This window comes from Sciurus vulgaris (assembly GCF_902686455.1).
Source record: "Sciurus vulgaris genome assembly, chromosome: 8".
Classification (NCBI taxonomy): domain Eukaryota; kingdom Metazoa; phylum Chordata; class Mammalia; order Rodentia; family Sciuridae; genus Sciurus; species Sciurus vulgaris.
In genome coordinates, this window is record NC_136468.1 from 103,802,791 (window position 1) to 103,828,582 (window position 25,792).

Below are 25,792 nucleotides of genomic sequence, written 5' to 3' on the forward strand. Positions count from 1 at the left end.
TGAGGGCTAGGTGTGAATGAGTGAGTGGCAGTAGCTGTTTCCTAAACCCACCATGACCCTCGCCACCCTAGGGATTGAAGGACAGTGCAAATACCAAAAGCAGACCCAGTAAACTCTGAGGCCCAGGCAACTCACCCTCAGTCCCTTGTAACGAAGTAGGTTGTCACAAAGGCAACATTGCCACAGAGGGGCAAATTAAAAATGAGCACAGGCCACTCAGGCAGCATGGAGTGGGCCACCATGGAGTTTGAACATGTGGCACAGGGACCACCCAAGCAATGTGCAGGGTCTCCAGGACTGAGACAATAAGGAGCCATGTTCAAGCATGGCCTCAAGAATGGCAGCTCAGAAAGAAAGGAGGAATAGCTGCACACCCCAGAAGTAGAACTGGCCTGCGATATCAGAAGAGACCCTGAGACCCAGAGAGGAAGGAGAGACTGAGACCTGCAAATCACACACAGGGACCCTGGAAGTGAGGCCTGGGACTGGATATTAAAGTAACATATATACACTCCAGGGGTGGTAGAGGGCTCTGCTACTTGCCTAGGGTCTCATTTTATTTAATCCTTTAGAACTCTTTTTTTTGTGCCAAGCAACCCAGATCAAAACATAAATGCTTTTGATTAAATTATCTGGATCATTTTTTCAGCTTTTTATACCATGTATGTGGACACATTATCATAGATCCAGAAACTGAAGAACAGCATTTCTTTTCATCTCATGCTTCCTATGTAATTACAATCTCTGTTGACAACAAATATAATCAATTTTTTGACGAGCACTTGCTCAGGCTAGGTGAGATAAATAAAGGAGATAAATACTGAAAGTGCACAATTTCTAGAAGGTGTTTCTCTTTTGTGGAAGTACACTATAGCAATTTATCAAGTGGTAAAGGCCTTACATTCCAATCTATGCTTGTAAAGCTATTGTTTAGGATTTGAATTATACAGTCATGCGTTGTGCTTCAAACAAACACATCCCAGATCATAGTTCATTCTCCTGGAGTATGTTACTATATATCCTGGACTGGCTAAGAGCCCAGTCCATGTTTATTTGAAGCCAGACCACATTAACGTAGTTTGCTGGCATGGTTATAAAAAACTAGAACCTACTTATTGCCACATCAGCCTCTGAACCCAGTGTAATTTTGTCCCTAGAAATTCCACCTATGGTCTACTCCATTCAAAGAAAATAAACAACTTTCTACTGGTGGTCTACACTGTAGTTCCCTGTGCAAGGAAAGATCCCATCTCCTGTACTCGATTTGCTGCCACCCCCTGGTTGAGAGCAAAAGCATCAGTGGCCCTAGCTTAAAGTTCAGGGCAAGACACCAGAATGACTTCCTCTCTTGTCACTCAAGATTGACCCAGGTGGGCATCCAAATTGAGTCAAAACAATCTGTGCTATAAATTTGGACCCAGGTCTGAAAGAGTCAAGTTAGTTTCTGTGGGTGCCTGAAACCAGAATGTAAATAAGGGAAGGCCTTAGCAGTGAGAAAGAAGGAGCAGAGAGGAGCAAAGGGGAGAAACTGAATGAGGTCAGTTCCTCCTGTTCCTGAGGTCCAGCTACATTCTTGACATGTATTCTTTGGGACAACACCATAAACTTATAATGAAATCCCCTTTGGGCTTAAACTAGTTGAGGTGACTTAAACCAATATATTTCTAATGGGCACAGGAGGTGTTGGTAGCCACCATAAAATACAACAGCATTAATGGGCAATGTTTAAAGAGTGAAGTTTTCCAAAAGAGGAAACTGAGATCCAGGAGATTAAGCCTTTGTACCAGGCAGCCTGACCCCAGAGAGCAAAGTACTAACCAACCCACTTTTTGCTTCTCAAAAGGGACACAATGGAAAAGGCCTGATCTAGTGACAAGCTGATATGGGTCAGTTTCCTTTCTGTACCACTTGCCTGGAGCTAATTATTGATCCTTGGTATCTTAATCTGTGAAATGGAGATGGCCAGAACCATAAAATAGAGTCATGGCAAGGGTCAATGAATAAATATTCTATAAAAATTATTTTTAATCTATCCCTATGTTTTCATGTATAATTAACTGTTAAGGGTAGAACTGATAGAACATTATGAAGAGTGGTGATAACTAGAATCCTTCTTTGTTTTTATTGCTAAATAAGTTGTCCCTTGGTATCCGCAGGGGATTGTTCCAGGAAGTCCCCATGAATACCAAAATCCACAGATGTCCAAAGAGCCTTAAATAAAATGACACAGAATTTTCATATAACCTACATACATCCTCCTGTATATTTTAAATCATTTCTAGATTACTTAAAATACCTAACCATGATACAAATATTTATCCTACTGTATTGTTTAGGGAGAAATGATTAGAAAAAAAAGGTACATGTTCAATACAGTTGAAATTTTTCCTTTCCTAAATATTTTTGGTATACAGTTGATAGAATCCCTGGATACAGAGGACACCAAGAATTGTGTAGTGCTGAGATAGATGTTATTTATTATATTAAGGGAAGCATTCTTCTATTTCTAATTTACCACAAGGATTTTCCCTCCAGAAATTGGTGGTGGATATTATCAGGTAACTTTTCATCTTCTAACAATAACAAAAAAATGCCATGTGATTTTTGTCTTCTGAACTTCTGATTAATTTTAATAATAGAATTCCTAATATTAAATATCCTTTGTTTCCTAAAATTAAACAGCTTTAATCATTTTGCATTGTTCTAGGAATGAATTGGTAGGTTCAAGTCTATTGTGTTTTATTTAGAATTTTTGTATGTAAGAGTGTAATGTCTTTAGTTTTTTTTCTTGTTGTTATCTTTTTCAGATTATGAGTTACAGTTATGGTACCTCATAGTGATGAATTAAGTTTTCCACCCTTTCCTGATTTCTGGAACTATTTTAATAACAGAAGGATTTTTCCATTCCTTAAGGGTTCAGAAGAATTTGTCTTTTAAATATAAACATATATATTAATTTATGTATATATATTAAAAATATACATATCTCCAGTCTTTTATATATTTGTGTGTGTGTGTGTGTGTGTATATATATATACATATATATAATATATATGTATATATATTTTTTTTTCAGTTCCCACATCAGTTTTGGAGATAGTCATTTTTCCTCAAAGTTTACTGGTTTACACTATGATTATTGGTCTATTTAGTTTTTTTTATTTCTTCTTGAATAAGTTTGAATAATTTTTATTTTGCTAGAAAATGTCCTGGGTATAGTGGTGCATAACTGTAATCCCACCTAATCTGGAGCCTGAGGCAGGAGAATCACAAGTTCAAGTTCAGCCTGGGCAACTTAGCAAAATCGTGCCTTAAAAATAAGAAGGACTGGAGGTGTAGCTCAGTGGTAGAGATTTGTCTAGGATGTGCAAGGCTCTAGGTTCAGTCCTTGGTACAAAAAACAAAGGAAGGAAGAAAGAAAATAATTCACTGAGATATTCAATTTTTTAACATTAAGATGAAAATGGTATTCTCTTAGTGTTTTCATAGATTCCATATCTGCATATACTTACTACTTACTATGATTGCCATTTCTCTTCCCTGGGCCATTGGGGGCCACCTCGAAGTAAGGAGGGCACTTAACCAGGCTGCATTGATTGGTGTTCGTTCTGTTCCTGATTTGGATCACCTCAGTCATCTTCACCTGAATAACCACACCCCTGCCATCATGTTAGAAGCATCATTTTTAATGCTTTAGAGACTGGGAAATGTAGGTTAGCCATCATTGGCCTAAAAGTGAATGGTGTTTTAATACACAAAACGGTGTTTGCCATGTTGAGGACAAGTCAGTTATTGGGTGTCAGGAAAGAAAACTGAGGGATGAAGCTCTGGTAGGCACTCAAAAGCTGTGTGTGGGTGTGTGTGTGTGTGTGTGTGTGTGTGTGTGTGTGTGTGCACGCGTGTGTGAGCCTCCTGTGATTGCACAGTGCCCCCAAGTACTTTCACTGAGGTTCTGTTTGGCTCTAGTCTCTTCAGAGCCAATAATATTGATATGTTATTTCATGCAAAAAGAATAGACTACTTCAAATATGCCAATTTGAAATGTTGTTGTTTATAATTATGCTTATTTTATGGAATCAGATAATCTGTTCATTTTAACTTTTTTACAGCAGTTACAGAGAATATTTTGAGTCTAAAAAGAGCCTCATCAAAGGCAGTGGAGATGAGTTAGTTAGAAATTCCAGCTGGGAAGTTCTGAGAAATGGCACCAGTAAGTCAACCATTACATGAATACCTAGTTAGATAGAACAGAGAACCCCTTAGTTATGGAGGTAGGTGCAGAGATGGGCATGGCCCATATGGTGGGGAAGCACAGGGTATAGACCAAGCAGAAGGGAAGCCGGTTTGGAAGCAAGGCAAGGATGTGATCAAGCTCCAGGAAGCCTCAGCATTTTGTAAAACAGGCCACCAGCAAAAATTCCAGATAGCTAATTGCCCCAACAAGAATTTAAATCAGTAAGGGCCCTTATGTCTGGAGGTGGCCAGGTCTTCATGAACAGTTCTTCCCAGCAGAAACCTTGTTTTTTCTGTGTGTGTGGCTGGCAATGCTAATTAGTGTTGCTCACTAGCTAATCTCATTGTAAGTGCAGGGAACTCTTTCCCACTGTCTGCCAGTATGACTGCCATTTGTGATTCATATCCAAGTCCTCAGCCTTTCAGCATGAACCTTCAGGTGAAACTATAAAAAACTTGAATAGGTAAGGACACACTATGTAAAAAGCATTCTGTGTCCTTGGGTTCTGGTCCTCCTTGTGTTCGTGTGAGCTGTTTTTCTGATTCCTCCATCCCCCTTCCTGGGTGCTCTTCTCTTCCTGAGTCCTCATACTCCAGGTCTTCAAAGAGATTCTGGGGGAAATTAACCTGGTAGGTAGGGGAAAGGAGCTTGCCTTTAGTATATACCAAGCACACAAGCACTGTTTATGGTACCGAAGGAAAATGTGCCTCCTTGTAACATCAACATGCAAATTCCTTAAGCAGCTTAATATAACTATCACTCAGAGATATATTTTAAAAATACAAATAAAAATATTTAACAGTATAAATTCTCACTGACCCTTCAACTTCTCCACCTTGTCTGTGTTCCAGGTTCAGGTTTAGTGGTCGAATCCTAGGCCTGGCTCTGATCCATCAGTACCTTCTGGATGCTTTCTTCACGAGGCCATTCTATAAGGCACTCCTGAGGCTGTAAGTGTATTGTAGACCAGGGTTCCACCCATTCCTGTCTGCAGGACAGTAGCACCGGTCTTTCTGGTGCCTCTGGCCTTTTGTCACTGCTTTGCCCCAACCATTCCTGTTAGGTTTCTGGCAGTTTCCTGTTTTGGATGTTTACCCACTGCACACATACATACCTTTTAATGCAGCAAAAATGCATTTGGAGATTTTGCCTAGGCATAAGGGAAGACTTTGTTAGTCAAATATCATATCGCAGAACAGATATGAATCAGCTTATATAAAAACTATAATATTACGAACATTGCATTAAACTATTAAATGGAATTCATTTGTTTATAGCTTAGTTGTTTGAAATGGAAGTCCATGAATCAGTAATTATTTCATGTCTATTGTAAATATTTTATTAATTCCTTTTCAGAATTATTGAATGAATAAAATTATTGGATATGCTGGTTCAAAAGTGTCAAATTGTTAGACTGGCCTGGGGATGTTTTATCCAGAACTGACATGACCACAGTTTGGAATAAAGTCTGTGCCACTGTTGCCACTGTTTGTTCAGTAATTCTGTTTGCCTTGCTCTCTGGATTCACACAGACCCTGTGATTTGAGTGACCTGGAATATTTGGATGAGGAATTCCACCAGAGTTTGCAGTGGATGAAGGACAACAACATCACAGATATCCTCGACCTCACTTTCACTGTTAATGAAGAGGTTTTTGGACAGGTTTGTGGGATGTGGGCTTGGACAAGGGATTTTTGTATTTTATTGTAGAAAATGTAAGAAACATAAAATTTACCTCTTTTTTAAAAAAATTTTTAGTTATAGATGGACACAATAACTTTATTTATTTATTTATTTATTTTTATGTGATGCTTAGGATTAAACCCAGTGCCTCACACATGCTAGGCCAGCGCTCTACGAGTAAGCCACAACTCCAGCCCTAAAATTTATCCTCTTAATGATTTTTACGTATGTACTTGAGTAATATATTTTTTTTCTTTTTTGGGTACTGAGGATTGAACTCAGGGCGCTCAATCACTGAACCACATCCCCAGTCCTATTTTATATTTTATTTAGAGACAGGGTCTCACTGAGTTGTTTAGTGCCTCACTTTTGCTGAGGCTGGCTTTGAACTTGAGATCCTCCTATCTCATTCTCCTGAGCCGCTGGGATTACAGGTGTGCACCATCCCGCCTGGCGCCTTGAGTAATCTTAAGTGCATTCAAATTGTTAGGCATTTAATCTTAAGAATTTTTTTCATCTTGCAAATCTGAAACACTACCCATTAAACAACTCTTCATTTCTCCCTTCCCCCAGCTCCTGATAACTACCATTCAATTTTTGTTTCTATAAATTTGACCACTCAAGATACTTCATGTAAGTGGAAACATACACACTGATCTTTTTGTGACTTATTTCATTTAGTATAATATCCTCAATTTTCATCCATTTGGTAATGCGTCAGAATTTTCTTCCTTTTTAAGGATGAATAATATTCCATTTATCCAATTTTGTTTATCCATTCATCTATTGATAAGACACCTGGGATTCTTCTACCTCTTGGCAATTAAAAATACTGTATGTTTGAATTTCTGCTTTCAATTCATATGGATGGATATATATACCCAGAAATGGGATTACTAGATATTATAATGGAAATTTGTTTTCAAACTTGAGAACAAGGAATTTCATTCTTTCAAGTTATAATTCTTTGGTGACTACTTCCTTTAATAAATCTGCCCATGTCCTCTTTCTTCCTTTTTTTGTTATGACATGGATCTACTTAAGGCAGTTTTTGAAAATCAAATGTGATTAATGGGTCAAAAAGCATTTTTGTAAAGTGTTCCATACACATGTAAGATTGTTTTGTTATCTGTACAACTACAAAAAATAATTCCTTTAATATCCATCCACTTAGTCCTCCAAAATGCATATATCACAATATTATTTAACAAGATAAAACTCTCAGGTGTTTTCTACTAGTGTTTATTTATATAACATTAAATCTTTTGATCAAATGGATTATAGTCTTATCAGAAAATAACCATAGCTTAAGAAGATTTAATAATCAAAGTTTTGAGAACATCATTTGCAAGAGACCCCCAAAGCCCATGATGTGCTAATTTTTAATAGGGTTGTTGTGAAATTTAAATTAGAATGCTTTATAAGCACCTTATGTGGATGTGGATAGTGTGCTGGATCTAGGGGTGAGGATTGCATGCTGACTACTAAAGACCCCCCAGCACCCATATCTCGGTCAAGGATCTTGGATAGGTCCTGGAAAATGTCAAAATTCTGTTGTATTTCTTTTGTATAAACATGCCTCTGAAGAATGTCCTCACACATAATTGAGAAAAAGCATTTCTTCCTATAACAGATGTACATGTAAATATGTTTGAGAATATACTATTCATTGATTTGTCCTGCCACTAAATTGTCCTGTAGTAAACAAAGAGATAAAATATGCTGTCCCCCTGTACCTGACCACTTTTAGCGGTCATCCTTCACACTTTCCCGATAGCAGAAGACAGAATAATAAAATCTACAAATTGTATTCAGTCAACCAGATAGCCATCTTAAATTTTTTGAGTTATATTCCCTAATTTATCTCCTAACATAGAAATAAATTCCAACTAAATCAGAAACCTGAAAGAAGAAATGAGAGAATTTTTATTTTTAAAATTGCAGCAAGGAATACTGCTCTAGATATAGCAGAAACTCTCAAAGTCATATGAATTGCCATAGTCAAATAAAATCATTTTTATAATTCTGCATGCAAACTGTACCATAAATAACGTGAAAGTGGCACATTAGTTAACACACAACCCAAAAGCTATTTCCTCCAATATTGGAAGAGATCCCACAGATCAAAAAGAAATGGTCAGTCAACAGTGACACTTGGTTTGTCTTGCAGCATTGAGCAGGGAGGTGAATTCTTAGGTGAATTTAAGATGACTAAAGATCATCCCCTTCCAACACCAACAAGTTTTGATAAAAATGCCTGGCACGTTGCCTGCCTTCTTACCTTTGGAAAGACAGCACACGGATCCTAACTTTGCCTTACTGTACTAAGTGGCAGTGCCATTCTCTGTGCTTCTATGTATTGCTGTTTCTCTTCTCAAGATCAGGCTGTGGTTCTTCAGCCACCATTTTTCCCAGCCATAAAAACCACCTTCCCAATTCATCCTACTGTACTGTCATGTGTACCCTAAAAAAAAAAAAAAAAACTTCCCATCCTCTGCTATTTGTATTTGGTTCTTGTCAACTGTGAAAGGAAAAGACAGCATCTGTTAATTTGCTCTAATTGGGATTTGGGGGCACTAAGGATCTGACTTTAGGGTTGGGACATTCAGCTCCATCATGACAGACAACCTGGGGCATTTTCCTTTTGTTTCTGTTATGCCTCATGAGTTAAAGAAACATCTTTCCTTTTATGACCCAAACATTGTAGCTCTTCTGAAGTGCTTAAGCATCTGCTTTGAACAACCAAAGCCTTCTGCGTGACTTCCAGAAAAGGAAAGAGAACTAAAGAGACACTAATGCTGAAGTGTACAGAGGATTTTATGTGCAGTCATCCTCCTTAGATCCCAGTGTCTTCCTGGGAGATCAGTTGAATTGACAAGCCTTTGAATTTCCTGTTTCCTACAAGGTAACAGAAAGAGAGTTGAAGTCTGGAGGAGCCAACACCCAGGTGACTGAGAAGAACAAGAAGGAGTACATCGAGAGGATGGTGAAGTGGAGGGTGGAGCGCGGTGTGGTGCAGCAGACTGAGGCGCTGGTGCGGGGCTTCTATGAGGTAAGGCCCCAGCGGGCCTGAGGAAGGCAGGCTGCTCTGTCATAGAGCCTCTGCTCCTTGAGGCTTCTTGGGGGACCAGTAACTCAGTCAGTGAGGACAATGGAGAGGAAGAAGCAAGGTGGGCAAAGACCCAGCTCTCCTCATCAGTGTGCCAAGAGGACCTCACAAGGGTGGAAGGCTGAGGGGTCACAATTCTCTGAGAATCCCAACTCTTGTCAGAAGTGAAAAGTGCTCTTTAAAAACTGGTGTTGGTGTGGCCCTGGTGTGCCAGATGTGAAAACATCCAGCCTCTTCTATCAAAATATGTGTAGGGAGAATTTTTTTCAGGTTCAATGAAACAAACAAAAAAATGGAAGTGAAGGCATTGGGGGATGTTGTCCACCCCTATTCAATTTTAATTTTGTTACAATCACTTTGTGCCACATAATCCATGCTGAGTGGTAAATAGCAGTGACAGTTGCTAGACTTCCTGGGCACAAAAAATGATCCTTACATTTTTCCAGTTTAGAAATAAGAGGCTATGAAGGTTTGCTGAAGTCTTGAAAGGTTGTCTTTCCCTGCCAGAGTAAATAAAAGTTTCAGCCACTTTTCCAACCACCACTAGTTTGATTAAAGGGGGCACCATCACAGGCGTCCAGTTGAGCCTGGCACATTTGGCATGAGATGTAAAGCCAGAGCAGGGAGAGCTAACAAAGAGGCCCTTCCATATCTTTATAAAAGGGACCAAGGAAGTGTGGACTGTATTGAAATACAGTCTTTTTAATATATAAGGCCCAATACTAGGAAATGGTCCTAATTTTTTGTGAAAGGATAAGTATGTCTTAAGTGAAATAGTAACAATTTAAGTGTTTTGGATTTTTTGCCTTTAAAATGCAATGCTACTTGGAAACTTAAATGTGACTCCAGAAAGTTGAGTCAGGTTTATTTGTGACATTACTCTCAGAGAGTGTGTGAAATAGTGAGAACCGTGGACTCTTTTTTTTTTTTTTCCCCCATCCCCAGTCCATGAAGGATTGTATTCTAAATATTTAACTCAATGACTATCTTAGTCCATCCAAGATACTATAACAAAACACAATACACTGGGTAGCTTATAAGCTACAGAAATCTATTTCTTGCAGTTTGGCAGGCTGGAAAGTACAAGACTGAGGCACTAGCAAATTCAGTGTCTGATAAGGGCCCACTTCCTTGTTCACAGATGGCAGTTTCTCACAACTATCCTCGCTTTATGGAAGGGAGGAAGGATCTCTCTTTAAGAAGGGTACTAGCCCCATTACTGAGGGTTCTACCCCATGACCTAATCGCCTCCCAAAGACCCCTATTCCTAATACCTTCAACTTGGAAGGGACGATTTCACAAAATGAATGGAGAGGTAGGGCACCACCATTCAGACCAAAGCAATGATTTTGAATTTAAAAAATGATTGCCTGTTGTTGCAGTCATGATTGCTTTCCCAGTTTAACCCCTGGCAATAATAATCATGAGTATGACCTTTCTATGTGTCTGGGCCTGGTTGCTGAAGCTAGTCTGTATTTCAGGTTGTAGACTCAAGGCTCGTCTCCGTGTTTGATGCCAGGGAGCTGGAGCTGGTGATAGCTGGTACTGCAGAGATTGACCTGAATGATTGGCGCAATAACACTGAGTATCGGGGAGGTGAGCTAGCAGCACTTGTGACAATACTGACTGTCACAAGTAGAATTCATCACTTCTTAAAGAAAAGTTGTTGGGGTAAAAGTGACATGACATAAAACTGACCATTTTAAAAGGAACAATCCAGCCAAGTGCAGTGGCACATGCCCATCATCCCAGAAGCTCGTGAGGCTGAGGCAGGAGGATTGTGAGTTCAAAGCCAGCCTCAGCAATTTAGCAAGGCCCTAAGCAAATTAACTAGACCCTGACTCAAAATAAAAAATAAAAAGGGCTGTGGATGTTGCTCAGTGGTTAAGTGCCCCTGAGTTCAATCCCTGGTACCAAATAAATAAAATGAACAATCCCGTGTCATTTAGTGCATTTGCAATGTTGTAAAACATGATCTATAGCTAGTTTTAAAATATTTTCAACACCCCAAAAAGAAATCCTATACCCATTAATCAGTTCTCCTCCCCAAATCTCTTCTCTTCCCCAACCCCAGCAAACATCTGTCTGCATTTTCTTCCTATGGACTTACCTATTCTGGACATGTCATGAAAATAGAATCATAGAAAACACAGTCTTTTGTGTCTGGTTTCTTTGACTAGCATACTGTTTTGAGATTTATCATGCCATGGTATGTCCCAGTACCTCATTCCTTTCTATGGCTGAGTTAATAGTCCATCACATATATATGTAATCCTTCATTCTTGTTTTTGCTTGTGGTGCTGGGGATAGAACCCAGGACCTTGCACTTGTTAGGCAAACCATCTACCACTGAGCTACAGCCCCAGCCAATTCATTACTGTTTGAAGACTACAAACTTGACCTGACTTCAGTACAGAGCAGGTGCTTGTCCAGCTTCCCACCTGAACCTTCCTTCAGGTGACAGTAACCTCTGGCCTAACCCTGTATAAAGGAAAACACTCCAGCCACGGGCAGCTCCTGAGTGGTTTGTGTGCTATCAGTGAAGCATCTCTTATGTCCTTTGGAATTGGATCCCTCTTTGCCTCAGTCCTGCTTTGCTGCAACACAGTTCTGTGGTCTCCCCAAATCTAATGTCTAATCCTTCCTAACTATTCATCTTACACTCTACCAAGTTAGCCTTCCTAAAACATCATTCTCATCAGGCCACTTCCCTACCCACAAAACAAGCTCCTTATTACTTACAGAAGTTTTCCAAAGATTTTTTTTAATCCTCAAAACCCTTCCTTTATGTAATGTATTCAGAGAAACCCCAATCAATATAACAGAGAAAAAACTAGGGGCATCAGGTCAGCCTCCGTTTCCCCACAGTACGCTTGGCCATGAGAGCCCTCTGAGACCTCTAGGTTGGCCTGGCATGAAAACTACATGCCCAAGGTGTCAAGTCAGAGTCTCTACCCACCTGTTAGGGCCTCTAATGCCCCCAGCAACTTCCCTTCCAGTCCTCCTCTGATTACCCCACGCAGGGTGGCTTACTGTTTTCTTCCTCATTCTCTCTACTGTTTACTTCCCCTACTAGAAATGACTTCCCCTTTTACTGTCCTTACACAAACTCTTTGTATGGTTAACTCCCACCCCTCTTGCTTTACGAAGCTCTGTTCTGTTGTTGTTTGTGTTTTGGTGGTACTGGGGATTGAACCTAAGGCACCTTACTACTGAGCTACACCCCAGCCCTGTCTTTTTTTTTTTTTTTTTTGTCTTTTTTTTTTTTTTTTTTTTTTTTTGAGACAGGATCTCACTAAGTTTCCCAGACTGCCTTTGAATGTACAATCCTTCTATCTCAGCCTCCAGAGTAGCTGGGATTAGAACCATGTGCCAAAACACCCAGCTGAGTTGAGGCTGGAGAACAACTGCTTTATGGGTACAGGGCTTCTTTTGGGGGGCAAAAATGGCAGCTAAGAGCCTGGAATATTCCTTTCACCAAGTTTGCTATTTACCTTCAGTCTTTCTCAATTCCTCAACCCTCCTGTGGTATATATTGCCAAGATCTAAGACTTCAGGACAAAGAAAGTACAACGAAATACTGTATTATGAAGGCTCTGTGTTTACCCACTTTTCCATTCCTTGTCTACAGTTATATAACACAGGAACATTTCAAATGATGTCCCAATTGTTTAAATAGAAAGTAAATGCCTCTAAGGAAATCTCTCAGAACATAAGGTCATTTCATAAAATAGCTATTTTCTAAACCTGCTTTTGTTTTAAAACTCGACCTAGTTACACAAATTACTTTAGACCTATCTTTCTAAAGGTCATTGTTAGAAAACTCAGCAGATCCAAAACCGCTGTTCAGTTAGCACACCTGATGCGTGTTTCATTCTCTCCCCTCTGCCCCTTCCTCCTTTTTCCTCAACCTCTATTTCCTTCCCTTTGCTCCAATCAGGTTACCACGATGGGCATCTTGTGATCCGCTGGTTCTGGGCCGCAGTGGAGCGCTTCAATAATGAGCAGAGATTAAGATTACTTCAGTTTGTCACGGGAACATCAAGCGTGCCCTACGAAGGCTTCGCAGCCCTTCGAGGAAGCAATGGGCTTCGGCGTTTCTGCATAGAGAAATGGGGGAAAATTACTTCTCTTCCCAGGTACATAGCTCCTGTCAGCCTTCAGGACACTTGCTGTAGAGGGCATAGTGTACTTTGTTATTTGGGTCTGGGTAATCACCCTTAGAGATGGGATTCTTGCTTATCACCCAAAGTATGGTTTGAGTTACTAGCGAAAGGTGTAGGTGAGGTATCTGTGAGATTTGAATTGAGACTACACCCTTAGCAAGGTTTTGATGATCAATGGTGTTTTGAGTTCACTGCCTTGGCCCATGTGTAAATTGTGGGAAGCTTTTCAATCAATACATAGCCCAACTTAATTGGAAGAGTAATGTCTAACATGTGGGAGGAGGAAAGCAAAGCAAGGGAATTAGCGTGAAGATAGCAAATGATGCTGGAGGAACCCCACCAGCACCGTATCATACTTCTCATCAAGTATGTTACTTGATACTATGTAGAATGGTTATATATTCACATATGTTTCATATTTTTCCTCCTGAATTTTAATATATGTGAGGATGAGGCCATGGGCATCCCTGTGTCTTTACAGTAACTTCCATATACTACACTATTGAAAAAGTTTTGTGAGATAAATGCAGAAAAGGAGGAACTGGGGTTCCAGGCAATTTTATGGAATAAATTCCCTATGCCATGAGTTTCAACCTCAATACTTCCTGGATCCTTTCTATGTCTCTTCAAGCAGTATAGTCCTTATCAGTGAAATAAAGAACACTAAGAGATACTTCTCTATAGGTATCACAGTCATAAATACTGCTTCAACAAACAGAAGAAAACACTGATCCCTATTTTATTCTTCTGATATTTTCTAATCATAGAAGGAGATTTGCATTTAATTCAGATATATTTCTACATGGTAACTAAGTTAGTCAATTTTCCATTACTGTAACAAATACCTGGGATAAATCAACTTGAAAAGAAAAAAGATTGGTTTTGACTCACAGTTTTGGAGATTTCAGTTCATGACCAATTAACCATGTTGCTTTGGGCCCATGGTGGCAACAGTACATCATGAAAGGAGCACATGGCAAGAGGAGACCCATTCATCTCATGACCAGATGCAAAAAAATAAAAAATAAGATATATAGAAAGAAAACAGTGTAGAGTTCCCATATTTCCTTCAAGGACGTGCCCCCAATGACCTAACTTCCTCCAGCAGACTTTACACCTTAAAGGTTCTATCACATTCCAGTCACACCACTCTGAGGACCAAGCCTTTAACACATGGGCCTTTGGGGGACATCCCAGTTCCAAACCCATAGCACCACCCAAGTACCATTGTTAATCCCCTATCATGGAAGGGTTTACTAGACTACAGTTCTCATTCAACTTTCCCAGACTTCCTGGTGTCCTGAGGGCAATGCACCTGATGTTGGTGAGCATCCATGGGCATGCCCAGATAGTTAACAACAGTTGAAGTTCCTGCTGCAATTATAGTCCTGCCTTCATTCACTCAGGTCAGTAGCAAAGCCTCAGCTCAGAGGATCTCATCAGCATGCTTCCACCAAGAACTGAACCTCCTGAATTAAGTCTAGCAAGAAAATAAGACCAAAAAAAAAAAAAAATCAGAATTCCTATTCATCTAGTTTAATGATAGGTTTTAAGAATAAAACCATTTTGGAAACATTCTGCCTTTATTTTAGAGAAATGCAGTTTGAGTCATCACTGATGATTGCTTACCCCTATAGTGTGGAAGGAAGGAGACACAGCAGGTTACCTGCCCATAGGAGCTTACGGTCTGGGGGAAACAACCTGATGGCAGAAACAGAGGTATGCAAGGGGATTAAAGCAATTTGAGAAAGTGAAACAGAGACTGAATCTATTGAGTTGCCTGCAGAAGAGGCACCAAAGAAACTAGCACTTAGGTAGACATTAGGAGGCAAGGATTAGGGAGAGAGGGAATTTCAGGCTGAGGGAGTAGATGAACAAGGCCTGGGGTGAGCAATGGCCAGCACAGAAGATGAGATGTCCCAAGAGATGTCACAGGTATGGGGTTGAGATAGTCTGATGGGCCACCAGGACGAGACTCATCTGAGAAGTCTCTGCCTCATTCTTCATAAAGTGAGTCATTGCCTTTGTCACCATTACACTCAAAGCTTTGGAAGCTTTGAAATATGCATTAAATACTGTTAACCCACATAAAGGGCTTTAAGGAAGACATTGGGCTAGATTCTTCACATCTGGACCAAGAGACACTGAAAAAGCTGCTGCTGCTGTGAGCTCTGGAGAGGGATTCTGGGGGGAAATGGGAACTTTACCCTGGGACAGGACTCCAAGAAGCAAATGCCTGAGAGGACAGTGAAAATAACCCACTGAACAAGGTCCTTTGACCAGGCTGTTCTGAACAGTTTCTGACTATCCAAGATCTTTAAAAGTGTCACCTGTGTGTAGAGAGAAAAACATAACCTCTAGCTTCCCAGAACTGGTTCAGGAAGTACTAGCCAGGCCACGTGGCAAGCAGTAGGAAGCCCTGAGGCCCGCAGAACCGCAAAGCAGACTCAAGGTGCCGCAAGGCTTCCCATAGGCTGTGAGCCTCAGCAGGGTTGGCCCACACCCAGGAGAGGGGGCCTGGGGCTATTATTTCCTCAGATATTTTCTCTACAGAAAGAAAAGGCAGCTGGCTTCCCAGGTGAAAGTGCCAAATATTGTCAAAGCAAAACCCCAGTAGTAACCCAGCCTAAAATAAAACCTTTTATATCGGTCCAAGTCCTTGCCTTCTAAAAAGTGTATGGGGTTGAGGAAAAATGACTTTGAAGGTAGTGGTTTCTAGGAAGAAATTTTGGTATTCCTCCCAGTGGAAAAACTGTGCATCACCATAGCTGAAGTCTAAGAGAGGTGGAATTGGCACTGGTGTTGAGGTCAGGGAAGTAGGAGGCTGGGGTGCCTAACTGGTCATCCATATGGACTTACCTACTACACAGTCTGGTGGAAGAACTTGACATGGAAACAAAGATTTAAGATAAGCACCAGAGGTTTTAATAAATGCAATATCTAGAAATTCAGAAGGTCAGAAGGAGTAGAAGGTATATCTAGGTCACTGACTATCAAGCTTTTTAGACATAGCCTACAAGAAAAAAAATTACCCTCTATATCACAATCCAGTATGTTTATATGTGCTGGTTTGCATGTATGTGTGTGTGTGTCTGAAAGTTCCTTAAAGAAGATTTTACGTTTATTACCTGCAGTACATACTACTTTCTGCTCAGCCCTATTTTACTAAATTAATGTGTAAGATAGAATCTGCAGTTTAAAAAAAAAATCTAAAGGGCATGAGTTTCAAAGACACAGAAATTTCTGATCAAGGATTGCAAGAAATAATCTGGAATTAACAGTGAGGAGTGAGAATGTTCATCTACATTACAGAATATGGAACACTGGACAGTATCTCCTCATGAGGACTGGAGAAGGGACCCTGGAAGACTTTAAGGAGCTTGGATAATTTCCTTCCTTTGATCAAGGGCTCGAGGCGGGATAGAGGAAAAGTCTGGGAAAAAAGAAACAGAAAATAGGTTAGATCAGACATAGCCCAGGGCAGTGTGGAAATGGCACAGAGGTGAGGTGACAACCACAGGAATTTACATTTGGGTCAGGGGCCAAGGATATCAGAGCCATGAGTCATGAGTGGACCAACTGACCTTAAAGTTGCAAAGAAAATTCTCATATACTTTACTGTGGATGTAAACTGAACCCAGGCCCAGAACTGGTTAAGTTTGTAGTTGGCTTACTCTGCAACAATTGGTTCAAAAGGTAGGGATGAAGGTGATTTTGCACACTCCATGGAACATTTGACAATGTCTGAAGACTTTTGGTTATAAGAACATCTTAAAATGCACAGGACAGCCTCCATGCCAAAGAATGATCAAGTTTAATATGCTAATAGTGCCTAGGTGAAAAATCCTGCTCTGGGTTTTGCAAAGGCTAGAAGAGAACTGACAAAGAAGTCCTGAGGAGGCCATCAAGGAATCCAGGAGAAAAAATGGCAGCCTTTAGGAAACCAAAGAGAAGCCAAGGGAGAGAGGTAATCAAGAGGAAGAGCTGCCAGATACTTTTAAGGAGCAGGTGGGAGTAGAGTATGGACTTTCTGGATATGGGGATTGAGAGGTTATTGACAAACTTGAAAAAGAGGGTTTAGCAGGATGAGGACAAGGCCCATCTGAATGAATGAGTCTGTAGTTAGGCAGGGGAAGAGAACTGGCATGAAGAAAAGACATCACTTACACAACTGGCCTCACAATTGGCTAAGGAACGAGCAGCAAAGAGTAGTAGCTTGACAGTCAAGCGTTTTGTTTGTTTTTGACCAACTTTAAGGTCTCTACTGGGTGGGAACAAGACTTTCTTTGACACTGCCCAAATTTTTCCATCAACATGTTAACATTGGAAATATTAGAGGAGACAAAGAGATACAGATGACACAAATTAGAAAAGCAAACAATGCACTGAGCACAGCACCATCCAAATCCAAAATTAATCCCAAAGTTTTGGAACCCAAGGTTGGCATCAACATAGCAGAATTTAATATGGCATGATTGAAAAAAATCCTTGGGAAGTTTCAAAGCATCAATTATGAGATGAGGGTAACCTCATTTGCAGTAGATCATGGGTAAAAGGCCAGGATTTTAAATCACCACCGTGTGACACAGTTCCTGAAACCATTATCACAATCACAGTTGCATTATTAAAAGAGACTTAAGTTTAAATAATGATTCACAGGTTACAAAAGGCATTTATCTGTGTTCTATCATCAATTCGCCACATAACCCTCTGAAGTAGACAAAGCACATATTATTATCCACTTTTACAAGTAAGAAAACTAAAGCTCAGAAGAATTAACTGAATATTCCAAGGTCATAAAGCTGGTTAGTGGCTAGACTGGGATCAGAATAGAGATTTTTTTAGTCCACTTCCCCACACCTACCTGGCAGCACTTGGTCCAGTGCACAGGGAATGAGGTGCGTGAGTTTCTCTGTGTTTTCTGAACGACACTTGGAGGGTCCCAAGCATGTGGGAATGCTGGATTGAATTTTGACTGGATTGCATTCATTCATTATAGATGACAAACTAGAATTTATTTAAGGGAGCTAACCAAAGCTACCAACAAATAGTAAAGAAAGTATATAAACATTCAGACTAAGTTCTGTTTGCTAATGCATTCTGCTTTATCACCCAAATTATCTTGTGCATGATTAATTTGGTTCCAAATAATTTATAAAATGAGATTCTTTTTCCTGTGGCATTGCTACCCCCAAATGCCATTAAAATGACCAGAGGAAGAAAACCAAGAAGATGTCTGCCTGTTCAAATCACACTCCTGGCTAATTCATCTAGTTTCAAAAGCACACTTGGGATTTTTCTGCCCCACTTGACTTGGTTAGCCCAGGGCATGTTCTAGTTTCAGTCTTTCTGAACGTAAATAAGAAGCACTGCAATCATCGTCCTACTTGGTTTACTGACTTCCCTTTCACTTTCAAATACTCGAATACTCTCGTTTAGGAAAATATTTCAATTATGAAGGAACTAGGCCTGTGTGAATCTTAGGTAATGACCAATGAACCCTGCTATTTTTGGTTTGTTTCCAGTTGGGCAGATACTTTATTGTCTTGTGCCCATCCTTGGAGTTAGGAGGGGATGTGGGGGAGTAGAAAGGAAAATGCAGATGAAGGTCAATTCCCCAAGGGCAACAAAGGAGCCATTACCAGAAGGAGGAATGAATGCTGGGAAGGCAAAAATAAACAACAAAACAACAACAACAAAAATACCAGCATCGTCAGATTCTCCCTGTGCAGGAAAATTCACCTTACCCTCTTTCCTCCTTCCTCACCCCTCAAGTGATCTCCTCATAACCTGAGTGCTGTATCAGCCTGCACAATGATCTGACACTCTCATTTATACATTTCAAAATGAAGGAATAAATAATAGACAATTGCCCAAAGGATCTTATCATTTTTAACGTCCCAAACAAAGTTCTAATGGAAGAAGTTCAGTTTTGCTTGTTTGTGTGTATGTTTGTTTTATGGTTCTATTTTGTTTTGTTTTATTTTGAGTATTCTTTTCTCCACTGGTTGGGGTCACAAAACACCAATTCAACACACCACTCCATCTGGGGAGGAAAAGTTTTCAAATTAATTTTCGGCTGCACCATTCACTTTTCTCCCTATTTTGGTACAAGACTCAAGATCAATGGATGCTTCTGTAGATAAGCAACTTGGACAGGAAGCAGCTAGTCAGATGATCTGAGACTCCTCCAGAGAATCTGTGTGCACGCCTCTGTACTCACGACTGCAGACTCATATGAATGTTTCCTGGTCCATGTGTTAGCAAGGTGGCAGGGAAGATATTTCTGGTCTAGGGCAGATGCTGGCAAGCACAGGTCTGCAGGATGATAAATATGATGACGATGGCAGAACCTGGGGCAGCAGTATGAGGCTGTCCCAGGCATTGAGAGAGGGCCAGCTCACAAGTTCAACTTTTCTCAAAAATGCAGCACTTCAGCTTTAGGTGATGCATGTTCTACTGGGGTAGAGGAATCAGACTTGTCTCCAGGGCTCACCTGACTTGAATGAAGAATTGGATCTCAGAATTCAGAGCACAGTGGACTCCTTCATGTTGATACACATGATTTACAAAGGCCCAGAAATCAGGACTGGGCAAGAATACTTGGGAATATGATCCTTTAATGGAAATTTTATTTCAGGCTCCTTCACTGCAGTTCATACCTCAATTGCAAAATCAGAGTGATATCATAGAGCTGATATATGGTTTGCTTGTGTAGTCCTAGTGTAGTGTAGTTCATTTACAAATGCCAAACATTCATTTCTAGTTGTTCCACTCCTTCTGCTGCTCTATTTATGTCTAGAAGGCTATGGTTTGTAGTTTGCAATGTTTTATGGTCCTGCTCATTTTTTATTCCATTTTGTGGTCCAGAAACATTTCTATCATTGAGACGCTCTCACCAATCTGTTCTCCTCCATTCAGGGCACACACGTGCTTCAACCGATTGGATCTTCCACCATATCCCTCATACTCTATGTTGTACGAAAAGCTTTTAACAGCAGTGGAAGAAACCAGCACCTTTGGACTTGAGTGAGGAAATGGAACCTCGCCTGACATTTTCCTGGCCAGTGACATCACCCGTTCTGGGATGACCCCCTTTCCGTTTCCCTTGATCAACTCTCCTTTGATTTTGGTATTCCATGATTTTTATTTTCAAACCAAATCAGGATTGACAAAAGCTGTGCATGAAGAACTGCCTTCTTCTAAGATCTAACCTTCAGGCTTATCTCCTCTGTTTTCAATGAACTGCTAGCCTGTATGCAATATTAAAAACAGCTGTCTCAAGGTCTGTGTATATCTCCACATACCTCCATTACTAACAATGAAATACAAATGCAAGTTACGCTACACTTGACCAAATGGTAATAAATGTTTACTTCCATTTCTATCATTTGAGAGAAAATTTGAGCATTAAGCATTCCAAGCTTTTATACACCCATGTCTTCTAAGCAGAACCACCATTTTTTTTATCATTTCTAACAACCAACTCCAGACTTAGGAGTTGATCGATTCTTTGTTTTCCTCCCATTCTACTTTCCTCTGTGCATACTATCTATTCAAAGGACAGCAGTGGCAAAACTGAAATTTTTATACATTCATGATTTATAGGTGGCATCAGTCCCATCAGCTGGAACTAGCCTAGCCATATGGTGCAAATACGACACTTCCAACAATTAACCACAGTGAGGAAAACGTGTCCTGCTGATGAGATGCGGTGCGTCCCAAAGGTTGTGGGGACTGTGGGCCCAACTTGGGTTCAGAGAAGTCTAGGAGGGGGAGCACCCTTGGTGAACACTTGCCACATAAGAAGCATAAACCTGTGCACATGTCTAAGAAGGAAATTTTGATTGATGTAGCCTGAAGGAGGAGGCTCAACCCCTATTGTGTTGCATTGAATGTGGTAAAGCAAGCAGAAGAAAGGAAAGGCATCGAATATGAGTTCTGCACTGTTTTTGTTCAGTCTAGCCACCATTCTCCTTCACAAAAGAAAAAAATGTATAGAGAATCTTGTGACTTTTGTTAAAGCCAGGTTAACTTACTTTTTTTTTTTTTTTAACTTTGGTATTGATTTTTTTTCATACTTTTTTCTTCTCTTTTTTAAATTATTGTGATCAAGTTCCTTCACATCTGATTGTCCACAGGGACAACAAGAAATAAGAAGCTGCAGAGAGTGATGGTGCTTGTTAGGGATCAAGGGCAATATGTACTTCTCCTTCATCCATAGCAATCCTCCGAAGGCACGTTGATTTGTGTCAAAATAAATATCCAGTTTCTTTTAGCCTTCAATAAAAAGATATCTCAGAAAATTTTGTGTTTTCAGAAAAGCAGTTGCAGGCTCCAAAGACAGCCTAACCTCTTGATTACATTTGAGATAAACCCAATCATAATGGTCATTTGCTATTTTTGTAACCTTGTTATCCATGTTGTCTGAAATATATCATAAATGAAAGTGTTTTTCTTCACTGGGAAAAGAAGAGCTAGAGACCCAACTATTTAAATGTCACATTGTTTTCAGTGTATTAAAACAAGGGAGAAATGTAAGAAAAAAGTGATTTCAAATCAAGCTCTGCCTTATGGCTCATTATACTGTGTCTGCAAAGTTCATTATTTGTGTTCCCTGCATTCTAAAATAAAACATTTTCTTAGTAGAAATTATTTACAATGTCCAGCACCCCTTCCTGCTGTGTACCTATTGTCAATCAGTAGTATATTATATAAATGTATCCTTCCTTATGGTCTAAAAAGAATATTTTCCAAGATGAGATGGAATGTGTAAGTTATATGATATAGAATTTGAAAGATATGTAAAACTCAGTTTGTATTTCAGTGTCTGAAAAGTAATGGATTCCAGTGGAGCTGTTACTTATTTATGAAATCAAAACATAAGAATTGCCAGGTGCTCGTGTCTGTAATTCCAGCAACTCAGAAGGCCGAGGTAGGAGGATCACAAGTTCAAAGCCAGCCTCAGCAACTTAGCAAGGCCCTAAGCAACTCAGCAAAACCCTGTCTCCAATAAAATATAAAAAAGGGCTGGGAATATGGTTTAGTGGTTAATCGCCCCTAGGTTCAATCACTGGTACCAAAAAAAAAACCCTATAATGATTATACAAATCATTTTTATCATATTTTAGTCTAACACTTCAAAAAGCAACTATAATACAGGGGCAGCTTTCATCTTCAAAATTTGGTGTTATACATATGTAAATATTTATTAATTCAAGCATTCAACTCTGGTTTTTTAGTACTATATTATTTGTTGGAAAGAAAGTTGAAAGAAAAAGATGAAGCCTGCTTCTAGAGAGTTTTACATTTTACCTACATTATCTTCTTAATCTATTAATTAGATTCATTAATATTTATTCTACCCATATGCAGAAGGAAAAAGTTATCTTAGAAATTATATACAGATGGGTAACATGGGTATAGATGGTTCTTTAATTAACGTTCTTATCTGCCACCTCTACTGCCAATGTCTTGGCTCTAGATGTATTCCACCAAGCCTAACAGAAACAATATTTCATAAATGTACAAAATGCCATAAAGAGTTACTGATGTCAGTGTCACCTGAGAAAATGTAAAGTTTGCCTAATGGGGCCCTAGCATTCCATTACAGCCTTGTGTAGAGGAAGGACATCAGAGTAAAGATGAGCTCAGAAACCAGTCATGGAAAGATTTTTTCTATCTCATGCATGAAGCTGATTTAGCAATTATGTCTAATTTCACCACAAATAGCTTACAGAACTGAATTTTGCTATTAATTTCACCAGGTAGAGATGTGAACCACCTTGAATTATATAATTCAATGGATAGGGCAGATCTATTTGTTACCACATGTAATTGTTTTTTCTAGCTTTAAAGCATGAGTTTTCTCCATGGAAGCAAATTGCAGAATTGGTTGCTTACAAGTCAGAAGCCTCCTAAAACAAGATATTTTAGATCTAGTTTTAGTAAGGGCATAATACATTTTATTGGGAGAGAAACAAGAACAATAAATCAGAGAAAATTTATGTTACAATTTTGAAAAATGCTTTTAAATTATTTAAGAGATTATAATAATAATTTCATGGATACTACAAATTTTTTAAATGACAATTTCTTTTTTTTTTTAGTTGTAGATGAACACAATATCTTTATTTTATTTATTTATTCTATGTGGCTATGAGGATAGAACCCAGTGCCTCACACGTGCTAGGCAAGTGCTAACCACTGAGCTATAACCCCAGCCCATGAATGTTTTATTCTATTATATAAAGATGATTGTACCCAAAGTAGAAGCTGACTCTACAGGATCTGAAGAAGTCTAGATGTACTGAATTCTTTGTGACTTCCTATATATGTAAACTGGTGAGGTTGTGAAGTTTTTACTACCAAAGCAATTGTAGCACTAAAATTGCTGGGAGGATAGTGAGAAAATTAAGGAAGAGAGAGAGATGATTTTCTGGCAGACTATAAACATGAAAGATTTCAGTCTTCTTCCTTTTAATGCATGACCATATGTCCTTTAAAGGTAAGAATATTTGTGTGGCACGACAATGAGCTGAGTTTTCCAGGCCAGCTCTGTATCAATTAAATCACCAGTCCCTGGGCAAACCATATGTCTGAAATTTGGGTTCAGAAAATTTCTCAGTTGCCACAAATGTTTTCCCAGTCAAGATGAAACACTTTCAGATGAGTGTAGTTAGAACTTTACATAACAAATGTGGTGCTTTATTATTATTATTATTATTATTATTATTATTATGTATTTCAGTGTCCATTATTAAAACTACCGCAATACTATATCATAAAAATCTGGGATGGATGTTCCAGCCATCACAAAGTCCAAAAGAGAAAGTGTTATTTTCCTGTTAGTGACATGTAGTCCCTTTGTTCTAGTAGAAAAAAGGTGCCTAGAGGTAGAATATAGAGTAAATATTGTTCCATTAGCCTACTTCCTGCAGCTTCCAATTTATCTAAGGAAATGTCTATTAACAATTTTGTTAAAAAGTCTTTGTTCTAGTCAATAGCAGGAGCAGTCCACCTTACTGGGCTGATTTTGCTTACATCGACAAGAGAAATGTCACGTGATACTCAGGCCGCGCTTTCTCTTCCATCATACAACCTTCAAGGAATGTCAATAAACTCACTTTGGTATGGCACAGTGTATGCGCTTTATTGTAAAGGGAAGTCTAGGGAAAGGCATAACAATTTGTATCCTGACTGGATACTGACTGGATACAAGTAATAAAACAACACAGAAGGCTAACAGCTGTTTTGTAAACAATCTTCAAGGGGAAAAAAAAGAAGTCACTTATCAAATGAACATAGTATATGCTCACAAATCCATGAATAAAGGAATAGCTTTTGTAACAGGTTCCTTGTGTGTGCCCAGTAGAGCTACACACAAACCACACAGGCTTCATTTGTGACAGTTCTTTAGGCTAACCCAGGAGAGCACTGGCTTCTGTGAAATCCTACCCAGTTGAGATGCACCTAGGAAGACTTCAGGCCTGACACTCAGTGTGGTGTTGGGACAAGGGTTTCCATGGGCAAACATGTGGCCTTACAATACCTATCACAAATTCCCAGTCTGGAATTCGTATCACGGACCACGAGTCATTCAAAAGACCAGCCATATGTTTCTCAGTGAGAGGTCAGAAGCTGATTTATTCTGCGAGGGGGAAAATATTTTTTTTATTAGAAAAAAGTATGAGTTAGAATGGAGAAGGGAAAACCTGGGGGACTGATTATCTTGATATTACATTTTTTACACACATGCTCAGCTGACTTTAGATTTTTTTCTCTAACTGAAATGAATTTTTCTCTTCAGGTAGAAGAGAACAATTAGCCTAGACCATAATTTACCAAAAGGAGTAGGTTATATCATTTTGTTTTAATCTGATCATTATTCTGAAATCAAGATTAGACTTCTAAGCTCCTGATCTCTATGACTGATGCTCACTAATTATATGCTGTAAAGGAAAAAGGTGACACACACAGATTATTTTCAAAATGTAGTTTAAATATGTTTACAGAGGATGACTCTCTACCAGGATAAATGGAGTGAGGGAAGAGCAGACCTTTATTAGAGCTCAGGAGTTACCACGTTTGTACCTGGGAATCAGCTGAGGTATTTTTACCTAACTGGCTTATCTTGGAAATGAGGAATCTCAGACAAGAGCTAACTTGCTCCAGGCCACTAAGGCCTTCTGTGACAGGATGCTGTGTCACAAAATACCACGTGGGGTCCTGGGCTCCTGGACCTGACATCACCATTGGGAAATTTGCCAGAAAGGAGAGGTGTGAAGAAGAGATGAAAGTCGAGAAAGTGCCATCTGGCCACCAGGAATCCATAGCAGCTGTATAGTCACCAAAGAAGAAAGTGGGCTGCTTGCTCCCAGAGCCCATCTGGATACTAGGATTGTGGTCACAAAGTAACTCAAAATGGGTAGTTTAAACAAGTCTAGCACTTAGAGATCAAAGTCATCAGAAGGTGAGTTCTCTCTTTATGCCTGTGTCCTAGCTGCTGGTGATGGATTGCTGACCATCCTTGGTGTTCTTTGACTTGAAGATCTCAGCCTTCATTTTCATATGATTGTGTGTGTGTGTGTGTGTGTGTGT

The 25,792-nt window shown here is 39.5% G+C and overlaps 1 protein-coding gene and 1 long non-coding RNA gene across 7 annotated transcripts in view; one reads left to right on the forward strand and one right to left on the reverse strand.

Annotated features, from left to right (window-relative positions):
• The window catches only part of HECW1 (HECT, C2 and WW domain containing E3 ubiquitin protein ligase 1), a 422,686-nt gene extending 398,244 nt beyond the window's left edge, over window positions 1–24,442 (forward strand). For 4 of the 6 annotated variants that reach the window (XM_079149879.1, XM_079149877.1, XM_079149878.1 and 1 more), the window contains 6 exons: window positions 5,086–5,184; window positions 5,767–5,896; window positions 8,823–8,969; window positions 10,508–10,622; window positions 12,967–13,165; window positions 20,114–24,441. In XM_079149879.1, the coding sequence (XP_079006005.1) occupies window positions 5,086–5,184; window positions 5,767–5,896; window positions 8,823–8,969; window positions 10,508–10,622; window positions 12,967–13,165; window positions 20,114–20,225 (802 nt within the window). In that variant the 3' untranslated portion in view covers window positions 20,226–24,441. Of the gene's footprint in view, window positions 1–5,085; window positions 5,185–5,766; window positions 5,897–8,822; window positions 8,970–10,507; window positions 10,623–12,966; window positions 13,166–20,113 lie in introns of all 6 variants that reach the window. The other 2 variants (XM_079149876.1, XM_079149880.1) reach the window with 1 other exon arrangement.
• On the reverse strand, window positions 3,889–14,756 carry LOC306667367. Its single transcript, XR_013765508.1, has 5 exons — window positions 14,084–14,756; window positions 12,972–13,126; window positions 8,199–8,381; window positions 5,054–5,384; window positions 3,889–4,860 (listed from the first exon to the last, which is right to left on the reverse strand). It is a non-coding gene; the product is annotated as an uncharacterized lncRNA (long non-coding RNA).
• Window positions 24,443–25,792: the final 1,350 nt, after the last annotated feature.